Raw genomic sequence first — 22,077 nt, 5'->3', positions numbered from 1 at the left:
GCTAAGGCACCAGCAGCTCTGGAGGAGTAGAGAGCTAGGGAATCCCACTGGGAATTCCCTTTTGGGTGTAGAAAACCCATTATGAGCCTTTCCCCAACCCTCTACAGTAGGACAGGAAGAATTCAGGAACCAAGGCATCAAAAACACACATTTCTAGCCAAAGGCTTGCTTTCTTCCTTCCACAAAACATCAGTGACCCAAGGCATGACAAAGGCAGAAGAAATTGGGTAACCAATGCCCCAAAGGCCCAGGAGGACCAGTCAGTAATTCAGTTAGCCCCCTTGTTCATAAGGGATTTACAGAGCACCCAGGATTCCCCACATTCCAGGCTACATTCAAGACATTTTTTTTTTAAAATTAAAACTGAGTTGGGGAAACATCCTGAATGCCAGGTGCCCAGGACATTTTTATTCAATTACAAGAGTCAATTCAAGAAATCAGATTAGAGAGAAAGTTATAACAAGAAAGAGAGGCAGCATGGTGGAGGGCAACGAGGCTAAGTCTTTGAATGTTCCATTTAGATTGTCAGATTTACTGGCATAGAGTTGGGCAAAGTAATTCCTAAAAATTGCTTTAATTTCTTGTGCATTGGCTGTGAATTTGACTTTTTCATTTTGATATTGGTAATTTGGTTTGCTTTTTAATCAAATTAACCAATGGTTTATCTATTTTATTTATTATTGTTGTTTTCCCAGAAAACCAACTCTTAGTTCATTTGATTGTTTTACTTTCAATTTTATTAATCTCTCCTTTGATCTTCAGGATTTCCAATTTGGTGTTTTCTAATTTGTTTATTTTCAATTTTTTTGTTACACATCCAATTTATTAATCTGCTCTTTCTCTATTTTACTGACATAATCATTTAGAGATAGAAATTTTCTCTTAAGTGTTGCTTTGGCTATATCCCATTAAGTTTGGTATGTGAGGGTCATAGAGTCATAAAGACCCGATTTCAATTTCGGCTGTATGACTCTGGGCAAGTCCTTCACCTCTGTGCACTCCTAAGTAATTCTCTAAGACTACAAGTTTCAAATGAGTTGTTGAGATATGTTGGTGAATCAAAAGTCCACACTGGAAGTTCCCCATATGGGATGAAATCATAGGTCTGAGCCAAAAAAAAAAAAGAACAGAAATTTAACATTGATGCCCCAGAATTAACCAGGGGAGCTTTTGTTGAGGAGCAAGACAAGACTCAATGTTTCTAAATCATGTACTATGTGAGGCCCTGAGGATACAAAAATGAAAATGACTCAGCTCCCTGGCCTCAGGGAGTTTATGTTCTCTTGGAGATGGGGGGGAGGGGGGGAGGTGTGAAATGAAAATAAGAAAAGTAAATACAAGGAGGGCTGTGATGGAGGCAAAGGAAAGATCAGGCGCAGCATTGCTAAGACTTCTGAGGAGGGAACGAAGATCAAGAGAGGGCCCTGAAGGCAAGTAAAGAGTCTGAAAAGCAGAGTTGAACAGAAAACTGAAGAGGTTAAGTGACTTGCACAAGATCACACCAGACCTGGAGTCAGGTTTCAGACTCTTCAGACTCTGTGATCTTAAGGCAAATCACTCGTTTTCCTTAGCTTCCTCAACTGTAAAATGGGGATCATAACAAAACTTGGCTTCCAAGGTTGTTGTGAGGATCAAATGAGATAATATTTATTAAAAAGTGCTAGGCATAGAGTTGGCATTACTCCCATCCCCAATTTGGAATTGGAGGGTCTGCTCATTTCTAACCGAGTCACAGAGTTTCAGTGACTTGTCTAGGGTCTCTAAGAGACCCACTACTGGGACCAGGATCCAGCCTCCCCCAGTCACAGAGGAGTCTTACACTCTCTCCACTATGCTGTGTGACAAGTTGGGGGTGAGGCCTATTCTGGGGGATTTTCCGAGCCCCTCCTCGAGGCCTGCCCATTGGGGGTGGGAAGCACCCGGGCGGCTCGATTTGCCGAGGGTCCTCGGTTATACCCTCAGCATCCACAGCAGAGGATGGGGAAGCAGACCCTCGCCCCCACCCGAACCTGGGAACAAAGCCACGTACAGCCCCAGAGTCACTTACAGCAAATGGGTTGTAGGAGGCGGCGGCAGCTCCCCGGGGCCCAGCCGCGGAAGGGAGCATGGACAGACCTGTAGAAAAGATGCCCAGGGCGCTGAGGTTCAATCCCGGGATCAGGCTGCCTTGTTGCTGGGAGCCGGCACCGAGAGGAAAGAAGGAGGAGAGAAGAAGACCAAAACCATCTCAGTTTCCTCATCCCGCTCAACAAGAACAGAACAAAGGCCCACTTGGACCCAAGGCTCAGGGCCCTCCATCCCCTGCTCCTTATCTGCTGCTCTTTCTCCTCTGAGCTGCCCAAGCACCTGGCTGAGGACCCCATCATTAGAGCCAATGAGATAATATTTGTAAAACAGAGCTTCCCTCCATCTTCTTTTCACATTAAATATTTCCATTCCTCTTGGGCATGGACCCATTCACCAACCTCGCTGCCCTTCTCTAGAGAAACTCCAATTTCCAGTTTTCCAGATTTTCTCTAGAGAAACTCCAGTTTTCCAGATTTTCTCTAGAGAAACTCCAGTTTCCAGTTTTTCTCTAGAGAAACTCCAGTTTTCCAGATTTTCTCTAGAGAAACTCCAGTTTTCCAGATTTTCTCTAGAGAAACTCCAGTTTTCCAGATTTTCTCTAGAGAAACTCCAGTTTCCAGTTTTTCTCTAGAGAAATTCCAGTTTTCCAGATTTTCTCTAGAGAAACTCCAGTTTTCCAGATTTTCTCTAGAGAAACTCCAGTTTCCAGTTTTTCCTCTAGAGAAACTCCAGTTTTCCAGATTTTCTCTAGAGAAATTCCAGTTTTCCAGATTTTCTCTAGAGAAACTCCAGTTTCCAGTTTTTCTCTAGAGAAATTCCAGTTTTCCAGATTTTCTCTAGAGAAACTCCAGTTTTCCAGATTTTCTCTAGAGAAACTCCAGTTTCCAGTTTTTCTCTAGAGAAACTCCAGTTTCTAGTTTTCCAGATGTTCTCTAGAGAAATTCCAGCTTCCAGTTTTCCAGATTTTCCTCCATAACCATGGAATCCAAAATTGAAGCTGGTCCTACAAACATGACCTGAGTAGGGCAGAGGACTCTCGGGTCCCTCATTCAGGACACCACACATCTTTCAACACTACCCTAGTGCCCATTGGCATCTCTGGCTTCCATGCCTTGGTGAAGCATCTCCCCCTCTCCCTGGAGAGTCCCAGAGAGCCATGGGCAGCAGCGGACCATGGGGGCAACTTACGTTCACGGTCAGCATGTCGTTCTCGTAGGCCTCCCGGAGCTTCCTCATGATTTCCACCTCAGCGGAAGAGCAGGCTTCGATGGTGCCTTTGACTGTAATGGTTCTCTCTGGGTTGTAAATGGTCAAATCCTGTAGGCTGGAAGACCACAAAGGAGAGGAAAACCTCAGGCTTTCCAAGGAACACGAGGCGGAGGAACAGGCCGATGGGGCAAAGGCTCCTTGTGTCACCCTTGGGAACAAACGGCTTGGGAGGAGCCCACATCTTCTCCCCACTGTCCGGCCAACCTCAGCGTGGGGGAAGATGGCGCCGGGGAGCCCTTTCTCATTTGCACAGCTGTTGAACAGCTCCTGGCCATTTTCTACCCACCCGCCCCGGATTACTAGGGTTTGCTCCTCCCTCAGAGCCCTCTTGGTCAAAGCACTTGGTGCATCCTCTCAACCCCCTACAGAATGGAGGCTCTTTGAGGGCAAGGATGCTCTTGTGCCCCCAGCGGCCGGCCCAGCGTGAGGACTTCGGAGATGCTTGTGGAATGGACTTTTCCTTTCTAGTGGGAAGGAAGCCAGAGAATGCGGGCCCTGCCCAGGGGGCGGCTTACGGAGAGATGGTGATCTTGGTGCCCGTGTCCTGCTCAATTTTCTTCAGGTTTCGTCCTTCTTTGCCAATCAGTCTTCCGACCAAACTGTTGTGGGCGAGGATCTTGAGAGGAACTTCCTCCACTCTGAAAGAAAGCAAAGGCCCTCTAGTGCCCCCGAAAGGGACAAGTCGTCGGGGGTTGCTGGATGGCTCAGTGGACAAAGTGCCTAACGTTCTTATTTTACAGGTGGGGAAACCGAGGCCAGGGAGTGTAAACGAGACACTGACCCATAACCTAGCTGAGAGGCCAACTTCTCTGCTTCACAGATGAGGAAACGGAGGCTTGCCCGGGTCACAAAGGTGTGGAGTGGGAAGGCGGCTGGGTAAGTGCTCTGGCCATCTGGGGCTTTATTGTACAAGGACAGCTACTTTGGGAGCCCTTTTATCCCCTGCCCAGTGGCGCTGACAGGGCCTGGACTTACGCCTTGGTCTCATCGGCTTCTTTCTGCATGATTTCGAGGATCCTCCGGCAAGCTTCGCTGGAGCCCTCGGGGCTGGCGTGGATGGTCACGGGCTTCTCGGAAGCTCCAGCGTTTTCCTTCCTGTGGATGTCTACCCTGCAGCAGGAGACAAGAACAGCCGCACGTCCCTGTCACAACACGGAGGCCAGACGCCCCACAAGGCATGAGGTGGCTGCCCCATCCCATCCCGCCTTCTAGCCAAAGCATGAACTCTGGCAAGGTAGAACAGGGGAAGTCTGCGCCGAGGGCAGAGTACCGTGGCTAAGAGCAGCCTGTCCCGGGAAGACAGAGAGAAAAGCCCCAACAGGCTGTGCCCCATCTGGCTTTCTCTGATCTGCTTCAGTCAAATGGATGAAAGAAAGAATTAATGAAAGAATAAGAGAGGAAAAAGAATAGAAGGGAGGAGGGGGGGGAAGGAGTTTTCTTCTCCATCCATTTTCTTTTCTAAAACCTTTACCGTCTGTCTTAAAATCTATCAGTGTCCATCCCAAGGAAGAAGAGCGAGGAGGGTTAGGCCATTGGGGTTAGGTGACTTGCTCAGGGTCACATAGCCAGGATATATCTGAGGCCACATTTGAACCCAGGAGCTCGAGAGACCTAGCCGTCCCCTGCATCCACTTTCCGCCGCCGCCACCTATCTTAACTTTGTTTTACAGATTGTGGCTCTCTTTCCCGAGGAGGGTCCTTTTGTGGTCTGTCCACTTCCCCCATCCCACCCCGGCCTGGCCCACAGTCAGTCAGAAGCTGCCCCAGGCTTTGACCGAGTCCGGCTGCAGGGAGAGGCCGTGACCCGGGAGGGTACTTACTTGGACTGCGTTTGCTTTGTGAGGTTCTTAATGGTCAAGCCCTCCTTCCCGATGATGGCGCCGACAAACTGGGTGGGGACAAGGATCCGGAGCGGGAAGTCCGGCAGCTTGGCCTGGCCAGAGCCGCCCGGGGAACGGCCGCGCTCCCTGGAAGAAGAGGCCCCGCGGCGGAACCTCTGAGGCGCGTGGCCATCCTCATCCGGGATGTAGGAGATCCGGAAAGAGTAGTTCTCGAACTGGTGGCCGCTGAGCTTCTCGATGGCTCTGCAAGGCGGGAGAAGGGCCCGAAGGCTGTAACAGGACGCGCCTGTCTGGGGTGCGGCGGAGAGCCCAGCGCCCAGCCCAGGAAGGCGCCTCAGGGAGCCCGCACACACCCACGTCTTTAACCCTTCCGCAGGACGCTTCTTGTTTTAAAACGTTTTATCATTTAAAAATAATTTATTATTATGTTTTCTAGGAAATGTCTTGTTTTTATCCACCCACAAAAATATAAACTGGGAATGAGGCTTCCTCTCTCCTCCCAGAAAGCCTTTTATAACAAACAGCGCAACACAAGGGACCACCAGAGGGAGGAAGTCTGCCATAAGGCTCTGCTCTGTAGCCACTTCCGCCAGGAAGCCCAGCGCGGTCTATCCTCGCCTCCTCTTTGGGGCGCCACTTGGGTCTGATCACTGGCTATCTCTTGCCTACTCTGGCACAGGCATCTCCCGCCTCGGTCCAGGTCTTCTGCAGCTTCTCTGATTCATCCCTTTGCACCTATGGCGCCCGTCGACCCTTCAACGGCGATGCCCAAGTCCCTGCCACAACACGCGCCGTCTTTGGGGCCGGGTCGGGCCTGGAAGCCCCTCATGAGGGCCATTTCGGGAAGGAAGTGGGTAAAAAGGAGCTCACGGCGCGCTTACCCCCGAGCCTCGTCCCTCGTGGCGTAGGTGACGTTGACCACCGCCGCTTCCGTGTCTGTGTGGACTAGAGAGAAAGCAAGGAGGAGCGCTGAGTCCCTGAGGCCAGGGCAGGAACAGGGGCTCTGGCCGGCGCTGCTAAATGGCATCGATGGAGCCATCCGAGCCCATCCCAAAGGGCTCAGCAGAGACAATGCAGCCCCTCCAAAGAGGGCGCAGAGGGCCGATGGAGGCAAAATGGTAATTTTCTCCGTGTTTTGGGTCACTTCCCATAAAGCGGGCACCAGACCTCCCAGGTGGGGAAAGTCCCTCCTCCAGGGGAGGCTGACACTCATTCTACAACTCAAGAGGAGCCAGGACTGTCTCTGAGCCTCTGGGGAGTGGAAGAGCCCCAGGCGGGGACAGGCATCTTCTGGAGGAGGCAAAGAGAAGATCGGCGTCCTACCTTGTTCCACGTTCTCCACCGTCCCATACTGAGCCAAGAGTCCGTCCAGAACCTGAAAGAGAAAGTCCAGAGTGGTTAGGGGGGTGAGGGGTGCAGCGGGGGAAGGGAAGGCAACCCAAGACCCCAAAGCCTCACAAAAGCCCCCTTTGCTCCCTTCATGGGGGAGACCCTCTTTTTCAAGAGGGCCGGGTCGTGTCTTGCACTCAAGACTTGACTCATGACTTTTTCACTGGCCTTGGGGGCTCCTGGAAAGGGAAACTGGACTTGAGGTCTTGGCACTGCCTGGAAGGGTGAACTGACTTGGCCCGTTAGTAGATGGAGGCCATTGGCATAGAGACGGGCCAGCTTCTACAAAGGCTTAATATGATCACAACAAGCAAGAGCGGAGTGGAGGCAGGAAAACCTGGGCCCAGTCTGCCCATCTAGAAAACGAGAGGGCTGGGTTCAAGGATCTCTCAGGTCCCAGCTCTGGACTGGCCACTGAGGACCAGAACCTGATTCTGAATGAGATCCAGAGCGCCAAAGTCACAGCACCTCAGGGCTGCCCAGCAGAGAACCCCCCCATTCCCACTCAGCTCAATGAGCTCATCCTGGAGGACTCCCAACAAGAGTCCCAGATGCATCCGGTTCTGCTTTGGGCCAAGGATACTCACAGGGAAGCATTGCTGGCACTCAAGCTGGAATCAAGAGTGACACAGAGAGGAGAAAAGAGTGAAGAGAGAAAAGAGAAGAGGAGACAGAGAGGGACAGAAGGGGGAGGGAGATGGGGGGGAGAGAAGAGAAAGAGAAGAAGTGAGAAGAAGGAGAAAGAGGGAGGGAATGAGAAGAAGGGGGGAGCCAGAGATGATGGAGGGCAAGAGATGGAGATGGAGAGAAGGGGGGGGGGGAGGTGAAACAAAAGGAGACAGTGAAAGGGAGAAGTAGGAAAATAAGGAGGGAATGAGAGAGACAAAAGAGAGATGGAAAGAAAGGGGCAGGATAAGGGAGCAGGGAAAGAGAGACACACAGGAAAAAGAGACAGAGACAAAGGGAGAGAGGAAGATGGAGGGAAAGGAAAGGGAGAGCAGGAGAGTGGGATGGAAAAAGAGATACAGAGAGGGAGGGATTGAGGGAGAGACAGACTCAGAGAGATGGAGAGGAGAGAGAGGAATGAAAAGAGAGAGAGAAGGAGACATGGATGGAGAGACAGGAAGGGAAAGAGAAAGGAGAGAAAAAAGAGAGAAGGAAGGAGTACTAAAAAGAAATGAGAAAATATAAAGAGTAGAGAGGCAGAAAGATGGAAGGGGAAGGATGGAGGGGTAGAGAAGGACAAAGAAAGAGAAAGAGAGGTAGATGATGAGCAAGGAGGGGAGAAGAGAGGAGAAGAAGAGAGAGAGAGAGAGAGAGAGAGAGAGAGAGAGAGAGAGAGAGAGAGAGAGAGAGAGAGAGAGAGAGAGAGAGAGAGAGAGAGAGAGAGGGGCAGGATGGACAGAGTGTGGAAAGCGAGGAAAGGAGGGAGGGAGCGAGGAGAGAGGGGGAGAAGGAAGGAGAGACAAAGGGGTAGAGGACGAGAGGCAACAAGGTAGGGAGGGGAAATAGGGAAGAAAGAGGGGGCAAGTGGGAATGGAGAAAGTGCCAGGGAGAGGAGAAAAGGAGAGAGAAAAGCACAAGAGGGGTGAGATAGAGGTAGAGACAGAAAAAGGAGAGGGGAGAGAGAAAGGAGAGAAGGAGTGAGAGAGGGAGAGAAGGTAGGGAATGAGGCGGGTAATGGATTCGAGATGAGAGAGGAATAGCAGGAGAGAGAGGGGAAAAGAGGTAGAGATAGAGGAGAGGGAAGGAAAGGAAGAAAGACAATGAGAGGAAGAAGGAAGGAGAAATGGATGGAAAAAGAAAAAGAGAGAGGGAGGGAAGGAGGAAGGGAGATAAGAGAAAAGAAGAGAGAAAGAGGGGTAAAAGGTGAGTGGATTAGGGAGTGAGAAACAGAAGGGACAGAGAGAGAAAAGAGGGAAGAGAGGGAGATATGGATTTAGAAAGAGAAGGAATGAGTGAAAGAGACAAAGAGGATAGGAGGAGAGGAAGAGACATAAAGGGAGTAGGGAGAAAAAAGAGGGGAGAGAGAAGGGAGAAAGACAGGGGGACAGTGGGACAGAGAGAGAAAGAGAACAGAGAGGGAGAGAGAGGGAGGAAAGTTGAGAAGGAAAAAGACAGGAAGGGAGGGTGGGAGAGAAGGAAGGAGTGAAAGGGAGCGAAAGAATGGATAAAGATACAGAGAGGGAGGAGGGAGAGAAGAAAGGGGTAAGGAGGAAGAGAAGGGGAGAAAAAGAAAGGAGGGGGGAAGGGAGAAGAGAAAAGGAGAGAGGGAGAAAAAGGGATAGAGATTGAAAGGCAAAGGAATGATGAGGGGCAGGGAGAGATAAGACACAGACAGAGGCACAGAGAGAAGGAAGCCAAGGGTCAGGAGAGGGGAAGGGAAGAAGTGCGAGGAAGTGAAGGAGAGGAAGGAATGGAGAAAGTAAGAGAGGGAGACTGAGGGAAAGGAGGGGAGGTAGGAGAAAGGGGGTAGGAAAGAAAAGAGGCAAAGAGAGAGAAAAGAAAGGAGAGAATTGAGGAAAGGAGGGGAAAGAAAGAGGGAGACAAAGGAGGAAGGGATGGAAGGGCAGAGAGAGCGGAAAGAGCAAAAGAGAGAGTGGGGAGAGGTCAGAGAAAGATAGGGAGAAATGTGGAGACAGATAGGGGAGAGAAGGAGGGGGGAGGGGGGGAAGGAGGGAGAGAGAGAGAGAGAGAGAGAGAGAGAGAGAGAGAGAGAGAGAGAGAGAGAGAGAGAAGAGAAGAGAAGAGAAGAGAAGAGAAGAGAAGAGAAGAGAAGAGAAGAGAAGAGAAGAGAAGAGAAGAGAAGAGAAGAGAAGAGAAGAGAAGAGAAGAGAAGAGAAGAGAAGAGAAGAGAAGAGAAAGGGAGGGGGAACAGTAAAAAGAGAGGGAGAACAGGGAGAGTGAGAAAAGAGAGGGAGGAAGGAAGAGAGGGAGGGGGAGAGAGATGGGAGAAGGAAACAAAGGAGGGGGGAGGAAGAGAAAAAGAGAGGCAGGGAGGAGAAAAGATAAAAGAGGGGAAGAGAGGGAGACAGTGAAAAACAATTGGGAGAGAGGAAGGGAGAGAAGGGGAAGAAAAAGAGGAAGAATAAGGGAAATAAGGAGCAGGTGGAGGAGGGGAGAGGAAAGGAGGGACAAAGGAAACAGAAAGGAGATGGGGCAGAGAGGAAAAATGAAAGAGGAGTGAGGGAGGAGGAGAGGGAGAGACAAGGAAAGATGCAGAGATAGGGAGAGACAGTGAGAAAAGGAGGGGAGGGGAGAGCCTATAGGAGAGAGGGATGAATGGAGAGAGAAAGAGACAGATGTTGAGGGAAAGACAGTTGGGGGGTGGGAAATGAGGGTATGACAGAAGAGAGGCCTAGGAAAGGAGAGAGATGGGAAGGAGTAGGAGAGGGAGGAAGGGAAAAGGGGGGAGAAGAAGACAGGGAGGGAAGTAGAGGGAAGAAGTGATAGGAGAGAGGAAGGGAAAGGGGAGAGAGCAGGAAGAGGTAGAGAGATGTAGTGAGAGTAAAAGAAGAACAGAAGAAAGGATCAAGAGGGAGGGAGCAGGAGAGTAAGAGGGAGGGAAAGAGTAAGGGGAGTAGGAATTGAGAGAGGGAGAGAGGGAAAGGAGGGGAAAACAGAAAAGGAGAAAGAGGGGAACAGAGAAAGAGGGGGAAGGGAGAGAGTTTAAGGGTGAAAGTGAAGACAGAGAAAGAGGGAAATGGAGAAAGGAGAGAAATCAAGGAAGGGAGGAAAGAGACACATGGGAAGGGGAAGATGGGGAAAGGAAACGGTAGAGAAAAGAAGAATAGTGACAGGAAGAGAGAAAGTGAGTAGAATAGAGGAAGAGAAAGAAAGGGAAGGAGGTGGGGAAGAAAAAGGAGGGGGAGAGGTGAAAAGGGAGGAAAAAGAAAAAGATGTAAGAAGCGAGGAAGAGAGGAGGAAAGGAAGTAGGAGAAAAGAGGAAGAAAGATAGGAGAGAGAACAAAAGACAGAGATGGGTTGAGGAAAGTGAAAGACAGAAAGACAAAAAGATGGAGATAGAGAAGGGGACAGAAACACATAAAAAGGGAAGGAGTAGGAGAGAAAGAAAGGGAGAAGCAGAGAGATAGGAACTGAGAGAAAGAAAGAGAAAGTGGGATAGAGAGAAGTAGAGGAGATGGTGAGGGAAGAGACTGAGAGAAAGAGGGAGAGAGATGGGGAAGATGGAGTTAGAAGAGGGAGGGAAAAGAGTAGAGAGGAAGATGTGACAGGAGAGACAGGAATGAAAAAGAGAAAGGAAGGGGTGAGAGGAGGGAGGGAGGAGAGGGAAAAAAGAGAAGAGGAAGATTAGAGATGGAAGGAGGTAGGATAGGGAAGAATGAAGGGAGGGGAAAAGAAGGAGAGAGGTGAGTAAAAGCAGGGAGGGAGAGAAAGGCAAAGAAAGGAAAGAAGGGAGGGGGAGAGAAAGAAGGAGAGAGGGGGAGATAGATGAGTGATGGGGAGAAGCAAAGAGGAGAGAATGTAGGGAGGGAGGAAAGAAATGAATAAACAAGAGAAAGAGATGAAGGGAAAGAAAGGGAGATGTAGAAAAAGAGGGAGAGGGAGATTGAGAGAGAGGAAGAGAGGGAAGGAGAGACAAGATGAGAGAGGAAGAGATAAGGAAAGACTAGAAAGAGAAGGATGGAGGACGAGAAGATAGGGAAGGAGGAAAAAATGGAAAGAAGGATGGAGAATGAAAGAAAAAGAGGTAGGGAGAGATAGGAAGCAGGAAAGGGCTGGGGAAAGGAGGATGAGAGAAGAGTGGAAAGAAACAAGAGAGGAAAGAGGAAGAAAGAAGGAGGGAAGGGGAAGTGAGAGGTAGAGATACAAGGAGGGAGGAATACAGAGGGAAAGAGGGGGGAAAGAGTATGGAGAGATAAGAGAATGAAGATGAATAGAAGAGGGAGTGAAGGAGACAGAGGGAAGAAAGATGAGAGAGGGAAAAGGGGGAGGAGGGAGGGAGAGATGGAAAAAAAAAGGAAGCAAGGGAGAAAGATGGAAAAGAGACTAAGGAAGAGAGGGGAAGAGGAAAGAAAGGAGAGAGAAATGGGAGGGACAGTCAGAGACAACATAAGAGGATAAAGAGGCTAGTGGGAGAGATAAAGAGAGGGATGAAGGAAAAGTAGAGTGAATGGCAGGGAGGGAGAAGAGAGGGAAGGGAAAAGATAAGAGAAATGGAGATGGGGAGAGAGTGAACAAAAGAGGGAAGGAGAGGGGGAGACAGACAGAGAGACAGACAACTAGATAAAGGCAGGGAATTGGAAAAAGCAGGAGAAGAAGAGACAGAAAGAGCAATAGGGAGAAAGACACAGAGAGAGTGTATGTAAGAGAGAGAGGAGGGAGGAGAGAGTAAAAGAGAGAAGGGGAGAGAGAAAGAGGGAGGAAGAGAGAAAAGAGGAGAAAGAGAGGACAACAGACAGGACAGAGACAGAGAGGGGGAGGGAAAGAGTAAGAACAGAGTGGGGAAAGGAAAGAAAGTAAAGGAGGAGAGAGGGAGACAGAGAGAAGAAGGAGGAAAAACGAGAGGGAGAGAAAAAGAAAGAGGGAGATGGAGGAGGGGAGGGAAGCAGAGATGGAGGTAGAACAAAAGAAGAGATGGGAAGAGGAAGAGATAGAGGGAGAGGGACAAAGAGAAGGGGGAGTGAAGAGGAAGGGTAGCAGGAAAAAGAAAAGAGAAAGAGGGAACAACAAGGGGAGAAAAGAGAGGGAGAGGAGAGAAGTGGAGGAAAGAGAAACAAAGATAAGGAAAGGAGTGAAGGGGGTAGGGGGAGAGAGAAGAAACAGAAGAAGGGCCAGAAGAAAGGGAGACAGAGACAAAGACCAAGATGAAGATAGGGAAAGGGAGAGGGAAGCGAGAGAAAGAGAGGATGGAAACAGGGAGGGGAAAGGGAGAAAAAGCAGAGGGAAAGGAAAGTGAGACAAAGAGACAGAGATGGGAGATTTCAAGAGAGTGAAGGAGGGAGAGGAAGAAAGGAGATGAGCAAAAGAGGGGGGATGGAGACAGATAAGAGAAATAGAGGGGGGAGGGAGAGAGAATGAGAGAGAGGTAGGAAAGGAAAGACATGGAGACAAAGTCATGGAGAGGAAGAGAGAAAAAGAGGGAGAAAGGGAGGGAAAGAAGGAGGAATGGAGAGGAGAGGAGACAGAAGGATGGAGAATGAAAGTCAGAAATAGAGGTATTGGGAGAAGGAAAGTAGAGATAAAGAGGAGAGGTGGGAGGAAAGAGGATAGAAAAACAACAAAGGAGGGATAGAGAGGAGAAAGAAAGAAAAAGGGAGAGGAGGAGAAATAGGAAGATTTGGCAGGGAGAGAGTGGCAGGGAAGGAAAGAGGAGAGAGGGTAAATAATGGAATCAAAAGAGAGATAGCAGGAGGGAGAGATAATAGAGAAAAGGAGGGCAGGAGGGAAAGAAAAAAGAAAAATGGAAGGAGAGGAAAGAAGAATTAAGGGGGGAGGACAAAAAGAGAAAGAGGGAGAAGAGTAAGGGAGTGAGAGGAGGGATGGATAGAGAGGTGAGAGAGAGAGGGAGGGAGGAAATAAGGGAGAGGGAAGGTAGAGACAGAGACAGAGAAAAAAGGAGACAGATGGAGGAAGTTACAGGAAGTGAGAAGGGAGGAGAAAGAGGGAAGGGAGAAGAAAGTAAAAAGTAGTGAGGGGATAAATAGGAGAAATGGTGAGAAAATAAGGAAAAGAGGGAGGGATGAAGGGAAAGGGAACAGAGGGGGAAAGAAAAAATGTAGAGCAGAGAAATGAAGAGAGAGAGGGTAAAGGGACAGAGAGGAGGGAAGGATGGGGGGAGAAATAGAAGGAACGAGAGGAAAAAGGAGGAGCTAGGGTAAAGAGAGGGGGAGAGTTAGGGAGAGAAGGATGATATAGCAAGAAGGAGGGAGACAGTCAGAGAAAGAGAGGGAGGGAGAAGCAGTGGGGGAGGGCAAAAGAGAAGAAGGAGAGGAAGGAAGGAAGAGTCAGAGAGGGATAGACAGAGAAAGGCAAGGAGGGAAATAGGCAGAGAGAGGAAGGTAGTAAGGAAGTTAAACAGAGGGATAATAGAAGGGGATAGAGACAGAGGGACAGATGGAGAGAAAGAAATGGAGGCAATGAGTAAGAAGGAAGGAAGAAGAGAGAAGGGAGGAAGAGAAAGGGGGAGAGTGGAGAGAGAGAAGGTAGTTAAGGGAGATAAAGGTGGGGAGAAAGAGGGTGGGAGAAGGGGGGAAGAGAAAGAGGGAAGAAAAGAGAAGTGGAAGGAAGAGATAGAGAGAAGGAAAGAGGCAGGGAGGAAAGGAGAGACAGGAGAGAGGGAAGGAATAAAGAGAGAAAAAAGATGTAGATGAGGGGAAAGACATACAGAGGGAGGTGAGGGAGAGAAGGAAGGAAGGATGAGGAGAGAGAAGAGGGAGAGAGATGTAGAAGGAAGTGAAAAAGGGAGAGGAAGTAATAGAGAAAGAGGCAAAAGAAAGAAGAGGAAGAAAGGGGGAAAGTAGAAGCAGTGAGGGAGGGAGGAGAGAGAGAAGGGGAGAGGGAGGGAAGGAGAAAGGGAGAACAGAGTGAAAGAGGGAAGGGGAAATGAGAGATTGGGGAGGGAAGAAAGGAAGGAAACAAGGAGAGAACATCAATTAAGGAAGTGAGAGGGAGAGGAGAGAGAATCAGAAAGAGAAATTAGGGAGAAAGGGGAGAGAAACAGAAAGAGAGGGAGAGAGGAGAGAGAAAGAAAGGTAATAGAAAGGGGGAGGGGAGAGAAAGAAGAAGAAAGATCAGAAAAACAGAGAGGGAAGGGGGCAGAGAAGGAGGCAGGGAGAGAAAGAATGGTAGGGAAAGGGGGACTGGGGGGCAGGAGACAGATGAGTGAAGGGGAAAGGAAAAGAAAGAGTAAGTGATGGGGCAGAGATAGAGAGGAAGGGGGAGTGAATGAAAAGAGAGTAGAATGGAGGGAGGAAGAAAGAAAAAGAGGGAGGGGCAGGGAGAGAAAAAAAGAAGAGAGATGGAAGGAGAGAAATGGAGATAGGAAAGGATAGAGAGTGAAAGAAGGGTGAAACAGAAAGAGACAGAGAAGGGATAAAGAGAGGGAGGTAGGGAAGTAGAGGGGGGGAGCAAGCATGAGAGAGATGAACGGAGAACAGAGAGAGGAGAGAGGAAGAAGGGAGAGAAGGAAAGATACAGAAGGAGAGGGAAAAAAGAGAGGCGGGCTGAAAGAGAGGGGGAGGAAAAAAAGGGGGAAGGAGAGGGAGAGAGAAGAAAAAGGAGAGAGACAGAAGGATGGAGGGAGAAAAGAGAAAGGGATAGAGAAGAGGCAGAGAAAGGTAGGGAAGGCTGGAGCAGAGAAAAAAAGAAAAGGAATGAGAGAAAGGAAAGGCGGGAGGGAGGGATAGAGACAAACACAAAGACTGAAGAAAGAAGAGAGATAAGAGAAGTGAGGAGAGAGGAGAGGTAGAGAAAGACAGAGTTGGAGAAGAATTGAGAAAGGGAGAATGGAGTAGAGAGCATGGGGAAGGGAGGGAGAGAGGAAGAAAAGGAAAGAGATGGGGAAAGACAAGAAGGAACAAGGAAAAAGAGAACAGAGCAGGGAAAGAGAAGAAAAGGGAGGGATATAGGGAAAGATAGAGTAATAAATGACAGAAGAAAGGAAAGAGAGGGAGAGAGAAGGAGGGGGAGAGCAAGAAAAGGAGAGAAGGGAAGAGGGAGTCATTAGAAAGGGTGAAAGTAGAAAGAAAGTAGGGAAGGGAGAAGAAAGAGAAGGAGAGATAGAGAAAGGGATATGGACAAAGGGTGAAGGAAAGAGAAAGAGAGAGAAAGGAAGGAAGGAAAGAGTAGGCCCAGAGAGAATGGGAAGAAAGAGAGGAATTTAGGGGAGAGAGAAGAAATAGACACAAAGATGAGGGGGAGAGAAATAGGGGAAAGGAACAGAAAGAGATACAGGAAGGAAACTGGGAGGGGGAGAAAGAAAAAAGAGAGGAAGGGGAGACAGAACTTTTTGAAATGGAGCAAAGGGGGGGGGGAAGATATGAGGATTGAGGAAGGGAGAATAAAGGTGGGAGAGAGTGGAGGAGGGAGAGAGAAAATAAAGGGGAAGGGGGAGAAAGGAAGTAAGGAAGGGGAGAAAAAGTGAGGGAGGGGGGAAGAGAGAAAGAGGGAGAAAAAGGAGAGTGAAAGCAGAGAAACAGGTCCAGAGAGATGGACAGAGAATGAGAGAGGGAGAGAGTAAAGGAGGGAAAGGAAAAGAAAGGAGAGAAAGACAGAGAGGAGGGAAGGAGAGACACAGAAAGAGAAAGAGGAGAGAGACAGAGAGGGAGGGATGGGGAGAGCACATAAAGACAGCCACAAAATGAGAGGGAGAGAAGATGGAGGGAAAAATAAAGATACAGGAGAATGAGGCAAGGAACAGGAAAATTTGAGAGCAGAAAAGGAGAGGGGGAGGACAGGGTGAAGAGAAGGTCTTCAGAAGAAGACAGAGGGAGAGAGAAACACAGATGGAGATGAGGAAGACAGAGGAAGATAGATGGAAGGAAGAAGGGCAGGAGGGAGAGAGGGAGTAGAAGAGAGGGAGAGAGAGATGATGGGAGGCAGGAAAAGGGGAGAAAAAGAGGGGGGGAAGGGAGAGAGGGAGAGAGAGAAGGAAAGAGAGGAAGGAAGGGAACAATTATAAGGAGAGCAAAAGAAAAATTCTCTCAAAAAATGAGAAAGGAGAGGAAGAAAGAAATAGAAAAAGAGAGAAAAGGGAAGAGAAAGGAGAGGAGATATGACAGGGAGGTAGGGAGAAAACAGGAGAAAAGGAAAGAAAGGGAGGTGAAAACAGGTGGGGAGTAGGAGAGAAAGGAGAGAGGGGGGAGGCTGGAGCAGGATGAGAAATGAAAAACAAGAGAGGAGGGAGTAAGGGGGAGAGGAAATATGGGAGATAGAAGAGACAGAGAAAGAAGAGGGAGTGAGAGGGAAGATAGGCTAGATAGAAGCAGGGGAAAGAGAGATTGAGAGTGAGAAGGGGAAGAGCAAGGAGCAGAGACAAAAGAGGGGAGAGAGATGTAAAGAGGTGGGAAGACAGAGAAATTAAGAAATAGAGCAGTGAGTCATAGTAGGCAGAAGGGGAGAAAAAGAGAGGGAGGGAGAGAGAAACAAGGAGTGGAAAGGGGAGGGAAGGAGTGAGAGAGTGGAGAGCAAAAAAGAAAATAAAAGAGGGGGAAAGTGAGAGAGATGGAGACAAAGGAAAGGTAAGGATGAAGGAGGAGAAAGATAAAAAAGAGAAAGAAGGAAGGAGGGAGAGGGAGGGAGAAAAGGAAAGACAGAGAAAGGGAGGGAATGAGAGAAAGAGGAAGGAGAAAGACAATAGGAGGGAGAAAGGAAGTAAAGAGAAGGGGACAAAGGTAAAAGAGAGGAGAGAAAGCAGAAATTGAGAGAAAAGGGAAGGAAAAAGGGAAGGAGAAAGGCAAGGAGATAGAGGAACACAGGGAAGAGAAGAGTATAAGAAACAGGAGGAGGAGGAATGGAGGGAGAGGAGAAAGAGACAGAGGGGGAGAGGGAGGGAGGGCAAGAGGAGAGAGGGGAGAAAAAGGAGAGGCAAGGAAGGAGCAGCTGTGGGGGGGAGAGCAAGAAAGGAACTGAGAGAATGATGGAAAGAAAGAAAGGAAGACAGAGAGGGAAAGAGAAAGAGAGGGAGGAAAGAAGAAAGGAAGGGGAAGAGAGATATATAGGGATAGAGAAAAAGAAAGCAAGAGATGAAGGTAGGGAGGAGAGGAGAGAGGAAGATGGGGAGAGAGAGGCAGAGGCAGAGGAAGGCAAAGAGCAAATAAGAGATATGGAGGTAGGGACAAAAGTAGTATATGGGGAATAGTGGGGAGAAAGAGAGACCCAGAGATGGGGGGGGGGAGAGGGAGAGGGAGAAAGAAAGAGACGGACGACAGACAGACAGGAGCAAGAAGACAAGAGAGAAGAGAGAGAGACAGAGACAGAGACACAGAGAGACAGAGACATGGAAAGAGAGAGAGGAAAGAAAGGAGAAAAAAAGAGGGGATGGGGAGAATGGAGAAAGTGAAGAAGAGAGAAAGAGAGAGAAGAGGAGGAGGGTAGAAGAGGGAGGAAGGGAGAGAGAGAGGGAGGGAGGGAAGGACAAAACATGAGAAAAGGAAGGTGAGAGGCAGATGGAGTGAGGAGATGCAAGAGGGAGAAAAAGAAGGGGAAGAATGAGATTGAAAGAAGAGAGAGAGAGAGAGAGAAATAGAGTACCAGAGAGAAAAAGAGGGAGCGAGAAAGTGAGAAAAGAGAGTGAGAGACAGAAAGAAACAGGAGAGAGAACAAGAGGAGGGAGAGAGGAGGGAGATAAAGGCAGAGGCAGAAAAAGAGATAGAGAGAGGAAAGACAAAGGAGAAAGAGAAGAGAGAAGACAGGAAGAGAGAGAGAAAAAAGAATGAGAGAGAAGAGAGATAGAGGAGAGATAAAGACAGATAGAGGAAGGCAGAGATAGAGAATGATAGATAATGAGAGATAGAAAGAAAAAGAGAAAGAAAGGGAGGAGAGGAGTCAGAGAGAGAAAAAAGAAGAAAGAAGAAAAGAGAAACTAAGGAGAGGTAAAACGAGAGACAGAAAGAGAGAAGAGAGAAGAGGGGGAGAAAGAGAGGGATGGGGGACAGAGATAGGGAGAGAGAAGAGGAAAAGAAAAGAGACAGACTGACAGAGATAGAGAGAAAAAGACAGAGACAGAGAAGAGAGAGAAAAACAGAGAGAGGAGTGAATGAAGGAGAGAGAAATGGGGAGAAAGAAATGGAGAAAGAGAGGGAGAGAGGAGATAGAGAAATAGAGATTAGAGAGAAAGAGACAGATAAGAGGACAAAGACAGAAAGGAGAGAAAGATGGAGAAAGAGACAGAAAGGGAGGGAGTAAGAGGGGAGAGAGAAAAAGACAGAGAAAGAAAGAAGGGAAAGAGAGGTATATAGAGAGGGAGAGATAGAGAGGAGAGAAGAGACAGAGAGGAACAAAGGAAAGATATGAAGAGACAAGGAGAGAGGACAGAGACAAAAAATTGAGAGAAAAGAGAAATGGAAGAGAGAATTAAAGAGAGAAAAAGGAGAGAGACAATGGAGGAAAAAGGAAAGATAAAGACAAAGCAAAGAAAAAACAGGAGAGAAAGGGAGAGAGAGAAAGAGAGGAGAGGAAGAAAGGGAAGAGAGAAGAGAAAGAGGTCAGAGAGACAGAGAAAGAAAAATAAAGAGAGACAGAGAAAAAAGGATGAGAGAGGAGAGACAAAAAGGCGAAAGAGAGGGAAAGGGGGAGGGAGGAGAAAGAAAGAAAGATAGAGATAATGAGAGAGGGATAGAAAATGAGGAGAGAAAGAGAAAAGCAAATAGAGGGAGGAGAGAGAAAGAGAAAAGAGACACAAAGAGAAAGAAACTCGAGAGAGGAAAAAAGAAAGAGGAGAGAGAAGAGATTGAGACAGAGACAGAGAGAGGGGGGAGGGAAGGAGAAGAGAGATAGAGAGAAAGAGAGGAGAGGTGTGGCTGGGGGTAGAGGGAGAGGGATGGGAAGAGAGACAGACACAAGAGAGAGACAGATATACAGAGACATGGAGAGAGAAAGAGAGAGAAAAAAAGACAGAGAGGGAAAAGGAGAGATGAGAGATAGAGACATCAAGGAGAAAGAGACAGAAAAGAGAAAGAGAGAAAGAAACAGAAAGAGAGAAAGACAAAGAGAAAGAAAGATAGTGGGAAAGAGAGGAAGAGACAAAGACAGGGAGAGAAAAAGGGAGAGAAACAGAGAAAGGAGAAGAAAGAAAGAAGAAGAAAGAAAGAAAGAAAGAAAGAAAGAAAGAAAGAAAGAAAGAAAGAAAGAAAGAAAGAAAGAAAGAAAGAAAGAAAGAAAGAAAGAAAGAAAGAAAGAAAGAAAGAAAGAAAGAAAGAAAGAAAGAAAGAAAAGAAAGAAAGAAAGAAAGAAAGAAAGAAGAAAGAAAGAAAGAAAGAGAGAGAGAGAAAGAGAGAAAGAAAGAAAGAGAAAGAAAGAAAGAGAAGGCAGAGACAGAGAGAGAGACAGAGACAAAGGAAGAGAGAGAAGAAAGAAACAGGAGAGAGAAAAAAGAGATAAGGGAGGAAAAAGGAGAGATAGAGCAGAGAGAAAGAGAGAAGAGTCAGAGGAAGAAAGAAAGAAACAAAGAGAGAAAGAGAGACATAGACATAGAGAAGAGACAGGAAAGAGAGAGAGAGAGAGAGAGAGAGAGAGAGAGAGAGAGAGAGAGAGAGGAGAGAGAGAGAGAGAGAGAGAGAGAGGGAAAGAGAGACAAAGACAGGGAGAGAGAGAAAGAGGAGAAAGAGGGGCAAGGAGAAAGAGTTAGAAAGTGAGAGAGAGAAAGAAACAGAAAAAGAGAGAGAAAGGAAGAAAGAAACAAAGGAGAGAAAAAAGGAGAGACAGAGGAGAGAGAAAGGAGAGATACAGAGAAAGAGGGAGAGAAAGAAACAAAGAGAGAAAGATGAAAAGAGGCAGAGAAAGAAAGAATGAGAGAAGAGGGAGACAAAGGGCTGAGAAAAGGTAGAAGAGAGAAAGAGAGAGGAAGAGGGGGACAGAGACAGAAATAGAGAAAGATTGAATAAAAGAGAGAGAAGAGAGACAGAAAGAAAGCAAGAGAGAGAGAGGTAAGAGAGAAGGAGATTGAGACAGAAACAGAGAGACAATGAGAGCGGATAGAGACAGAAAGAAAGAGAGGGAAACAGAAATAGAGAGAAAAGAGACAAAGGAGAGACAGAGCAAGAGAGAAGGGAAAGAGAAAGAGGAGATACAGAGGTAGAGAAAGAGAGGAAGGAGAGTGGTAAAGAAAGAGACAGAAATAGGAGAGAGAACAACAGAGATAGAGGAAAGAGAAGACAAAGGGGGAAAGAGGGGGAGAAAGAAAGAGAGGAGAGGAGAAAGAGAAGACAGAAGAGGGAGAGAAAGTGGAGGGAGAGGGGAGAAAGAAAGAGAGAGACAAAGAGAAAGAGACAGTGAAAGAAATAGAGAAGGGATACGGAGAAAGAAACAGAAAGAGAGAGAGGAGAGACAGAGAAAGGAGAGAGTGACAGAGAGAAAGAACAACAGAGGAGAGAAAGCAAAAGAGAGAGACAGAGAAAGAAGAGAGAAAGAGACAGAGGGAGAGAGACAGTCATACACACAGAGAAAGAGAATGGAGAGTTAGATACACACACACAAAGACAGAGACGGGGGGGGGGGGGGAGAGGAGATAGAGAGGGAAAGGGAAGATTGAGTGCAGGAGAGAAAGAGAGGAGATAGTAAAGGTGAAAAGAGAGAAAAAAAGAAAGGAGGAGAGAGAAAGTGTGTGTAAAAGAAATTAAGAGAGGGACAGAGAAATAGAGAGGAGTCAGAGAGAGAGGAGCAAGAGAGAAAGAGGAGAGAAGGAGAGAGAAAAGAAGAGAGATAGAGATTCAGAGAGAAAGAGGAAAAGAGTGAGAAAGAATGAGAGGGAAAGAGAGAATGGAGAGAAGAATGAACAGAGGGAGAAAGAGAAAGGGAGAGAAGGGGGACAGAAATAGAGAGAAGAAAGAGAAAGAAAGAGAAAAAGGGGAGACAGAGAAGAGAAACGGAGACAGAGGGAGAGAGGGAGAGAAGAAGAGATAGAGAGGGAGGGAGAGAGAAGGGAGAGAGGCATGGGGAAAAAGAGAAAGTCAGAGAATGTGAGATAGGGAAGGAGGGAGAGACAGAGAGATAGAGAAAAGAAAGAAAGAGGGAAAGGGAGAGGAAGAAGATGAAGAAAGAGAAAGATAATGAAAGAGAGAGAAGACAGAAAAAGAGAGAAAGGAAAGGAAGGAGAGAGTAAGAAAAAGAGAAGACAAAAAGAGGAGAGACATGAAGAGAAAGAAACAAAAGAAAGAGGAGAGAGAGGAGAATGAGAGAGGGGGGAGAGAGAATAAGAGAGAGGAGGGGGTTAGGGGGTGAGAGAGAGAAGAGAAAGCCAGAGAGAGAGGAATGGGAGAGGGAGAAAATGAGAGAGAGACAGAGCGCAAGAGAAGAGGACAGAGAAAAAGAGGGAGAAAGAAACAGAGAAAGAAGGGAGAGGGAAAAGGGAGAAAGACAGAGAGAGAAAGAGTTACAGAGAGAAAGAGGGAAAGAGAAAGGGATAGAAAGAGAGACAGAGAGGAGAAAGAAAAATAGAGACACAGAGAGAAAGACAGAGGGGAGGAAGAGAGGGGGAGGGAAAGAGGGAGAAAGACATACAGACAGAGAGAGGGAAGGGAGAGACAGGGAGACAGAGAAAGATACTGAGAGAGAAGAGAGGCAGAAAGAAAAAGAGAAAGACAGGAAGGAGACAGAGAAAGCAAGAGAAAGAGAAAAGAGAGAGAGGGGAGAGAGATAAAAAAACTAAAAGACAGGAAGGAAGGAAGGAAGGAGGGAGGGAGGGAAGAAGGAAGGGAGGAAGAAAACAGAGAGGAGAGAGAGCGGGAGGGAGGAGGAAAGACAAGGAGACAGAGAAAGATAAAGATAATGAGAGATAGAGAGGGAAGAAGACACAGAAAGAAAGAGAAAGAGAGGAAGTAGACAGAGAAAG

General features: G+C 47.7%; 1 protein-coding gene and 1 non-coding gene across 3 annotated transcripts in view; both read right to left on the bottom strand.

The window, feature by feature from the left end:
• Nucleotides 1-22,077, bottom strand: part of IGF2BP2 (insulin like growth factor 2 mRNA binding protein 2) — a 121,400-nt gene that overhangs the window by 12,134 nt on the left and 87,189 nt on the right. For both annotated transcript variants that reach the window (XM_056819870.1, XM_056819871.1), the window contains exons 4-10: nt 6,501-6,552; nt 6,059-6,122; nt 5,157-5,420; nt 4,312-4,446; nt 3,852-3,974; nt 3,256-3,391; nt 2,048-2,173 (exon numbers count right to left, since the gene is read on the bottom strand). In XM_056819870.1, coding sequence (XP_056675848.1) covers nt 2,048-2,173; nt 3,256-3,391; nt 3,852-3,974; nt 4,312-4,446; nt 5,157-5,420; nt 6,059-6,122; nt 6,501-6,552 — 900 coding nt within the window. The remainder of the gene's footprint in view (nt 1-2,047; nt 2,174-3,255; nt 3,392-3,851; nt 3,975-4,311; nt 4,447-5,156; nt 5,421-6,058; nt 6,123-6,500; nt 6,553-22,077) is intronic.
• On the bottom strand, nt 1,490-1,547 carry MIR7270 (microRNA mir-7270). Its single transcript, NR_127462.1, has one exon. It is a non-coding gene; the product is annotated as a microRNA mir-7270 (primary transcript).

The sequence above is a fragment of the Monodelphis domestica genome, chromosome 2, assembly GCF_027887165.1.
Source record: "Monodelphis domestica isolate mMonDom1 chromosome 2, mMonDom1.pri, whole genome shotgun sequence".
Taxonomy (NCBI): domain Eukaryota; kingdom Metazoa; phylum Chordata; class Mammalia; order Didelphimorphia; family Didelphidae; genus Monodelphis; species Monodelphis domestica.
Note: the sequence above shows the minus strand (reverse complement) of the source record. Positions and strands in the feature narration are given on the sequence as shown.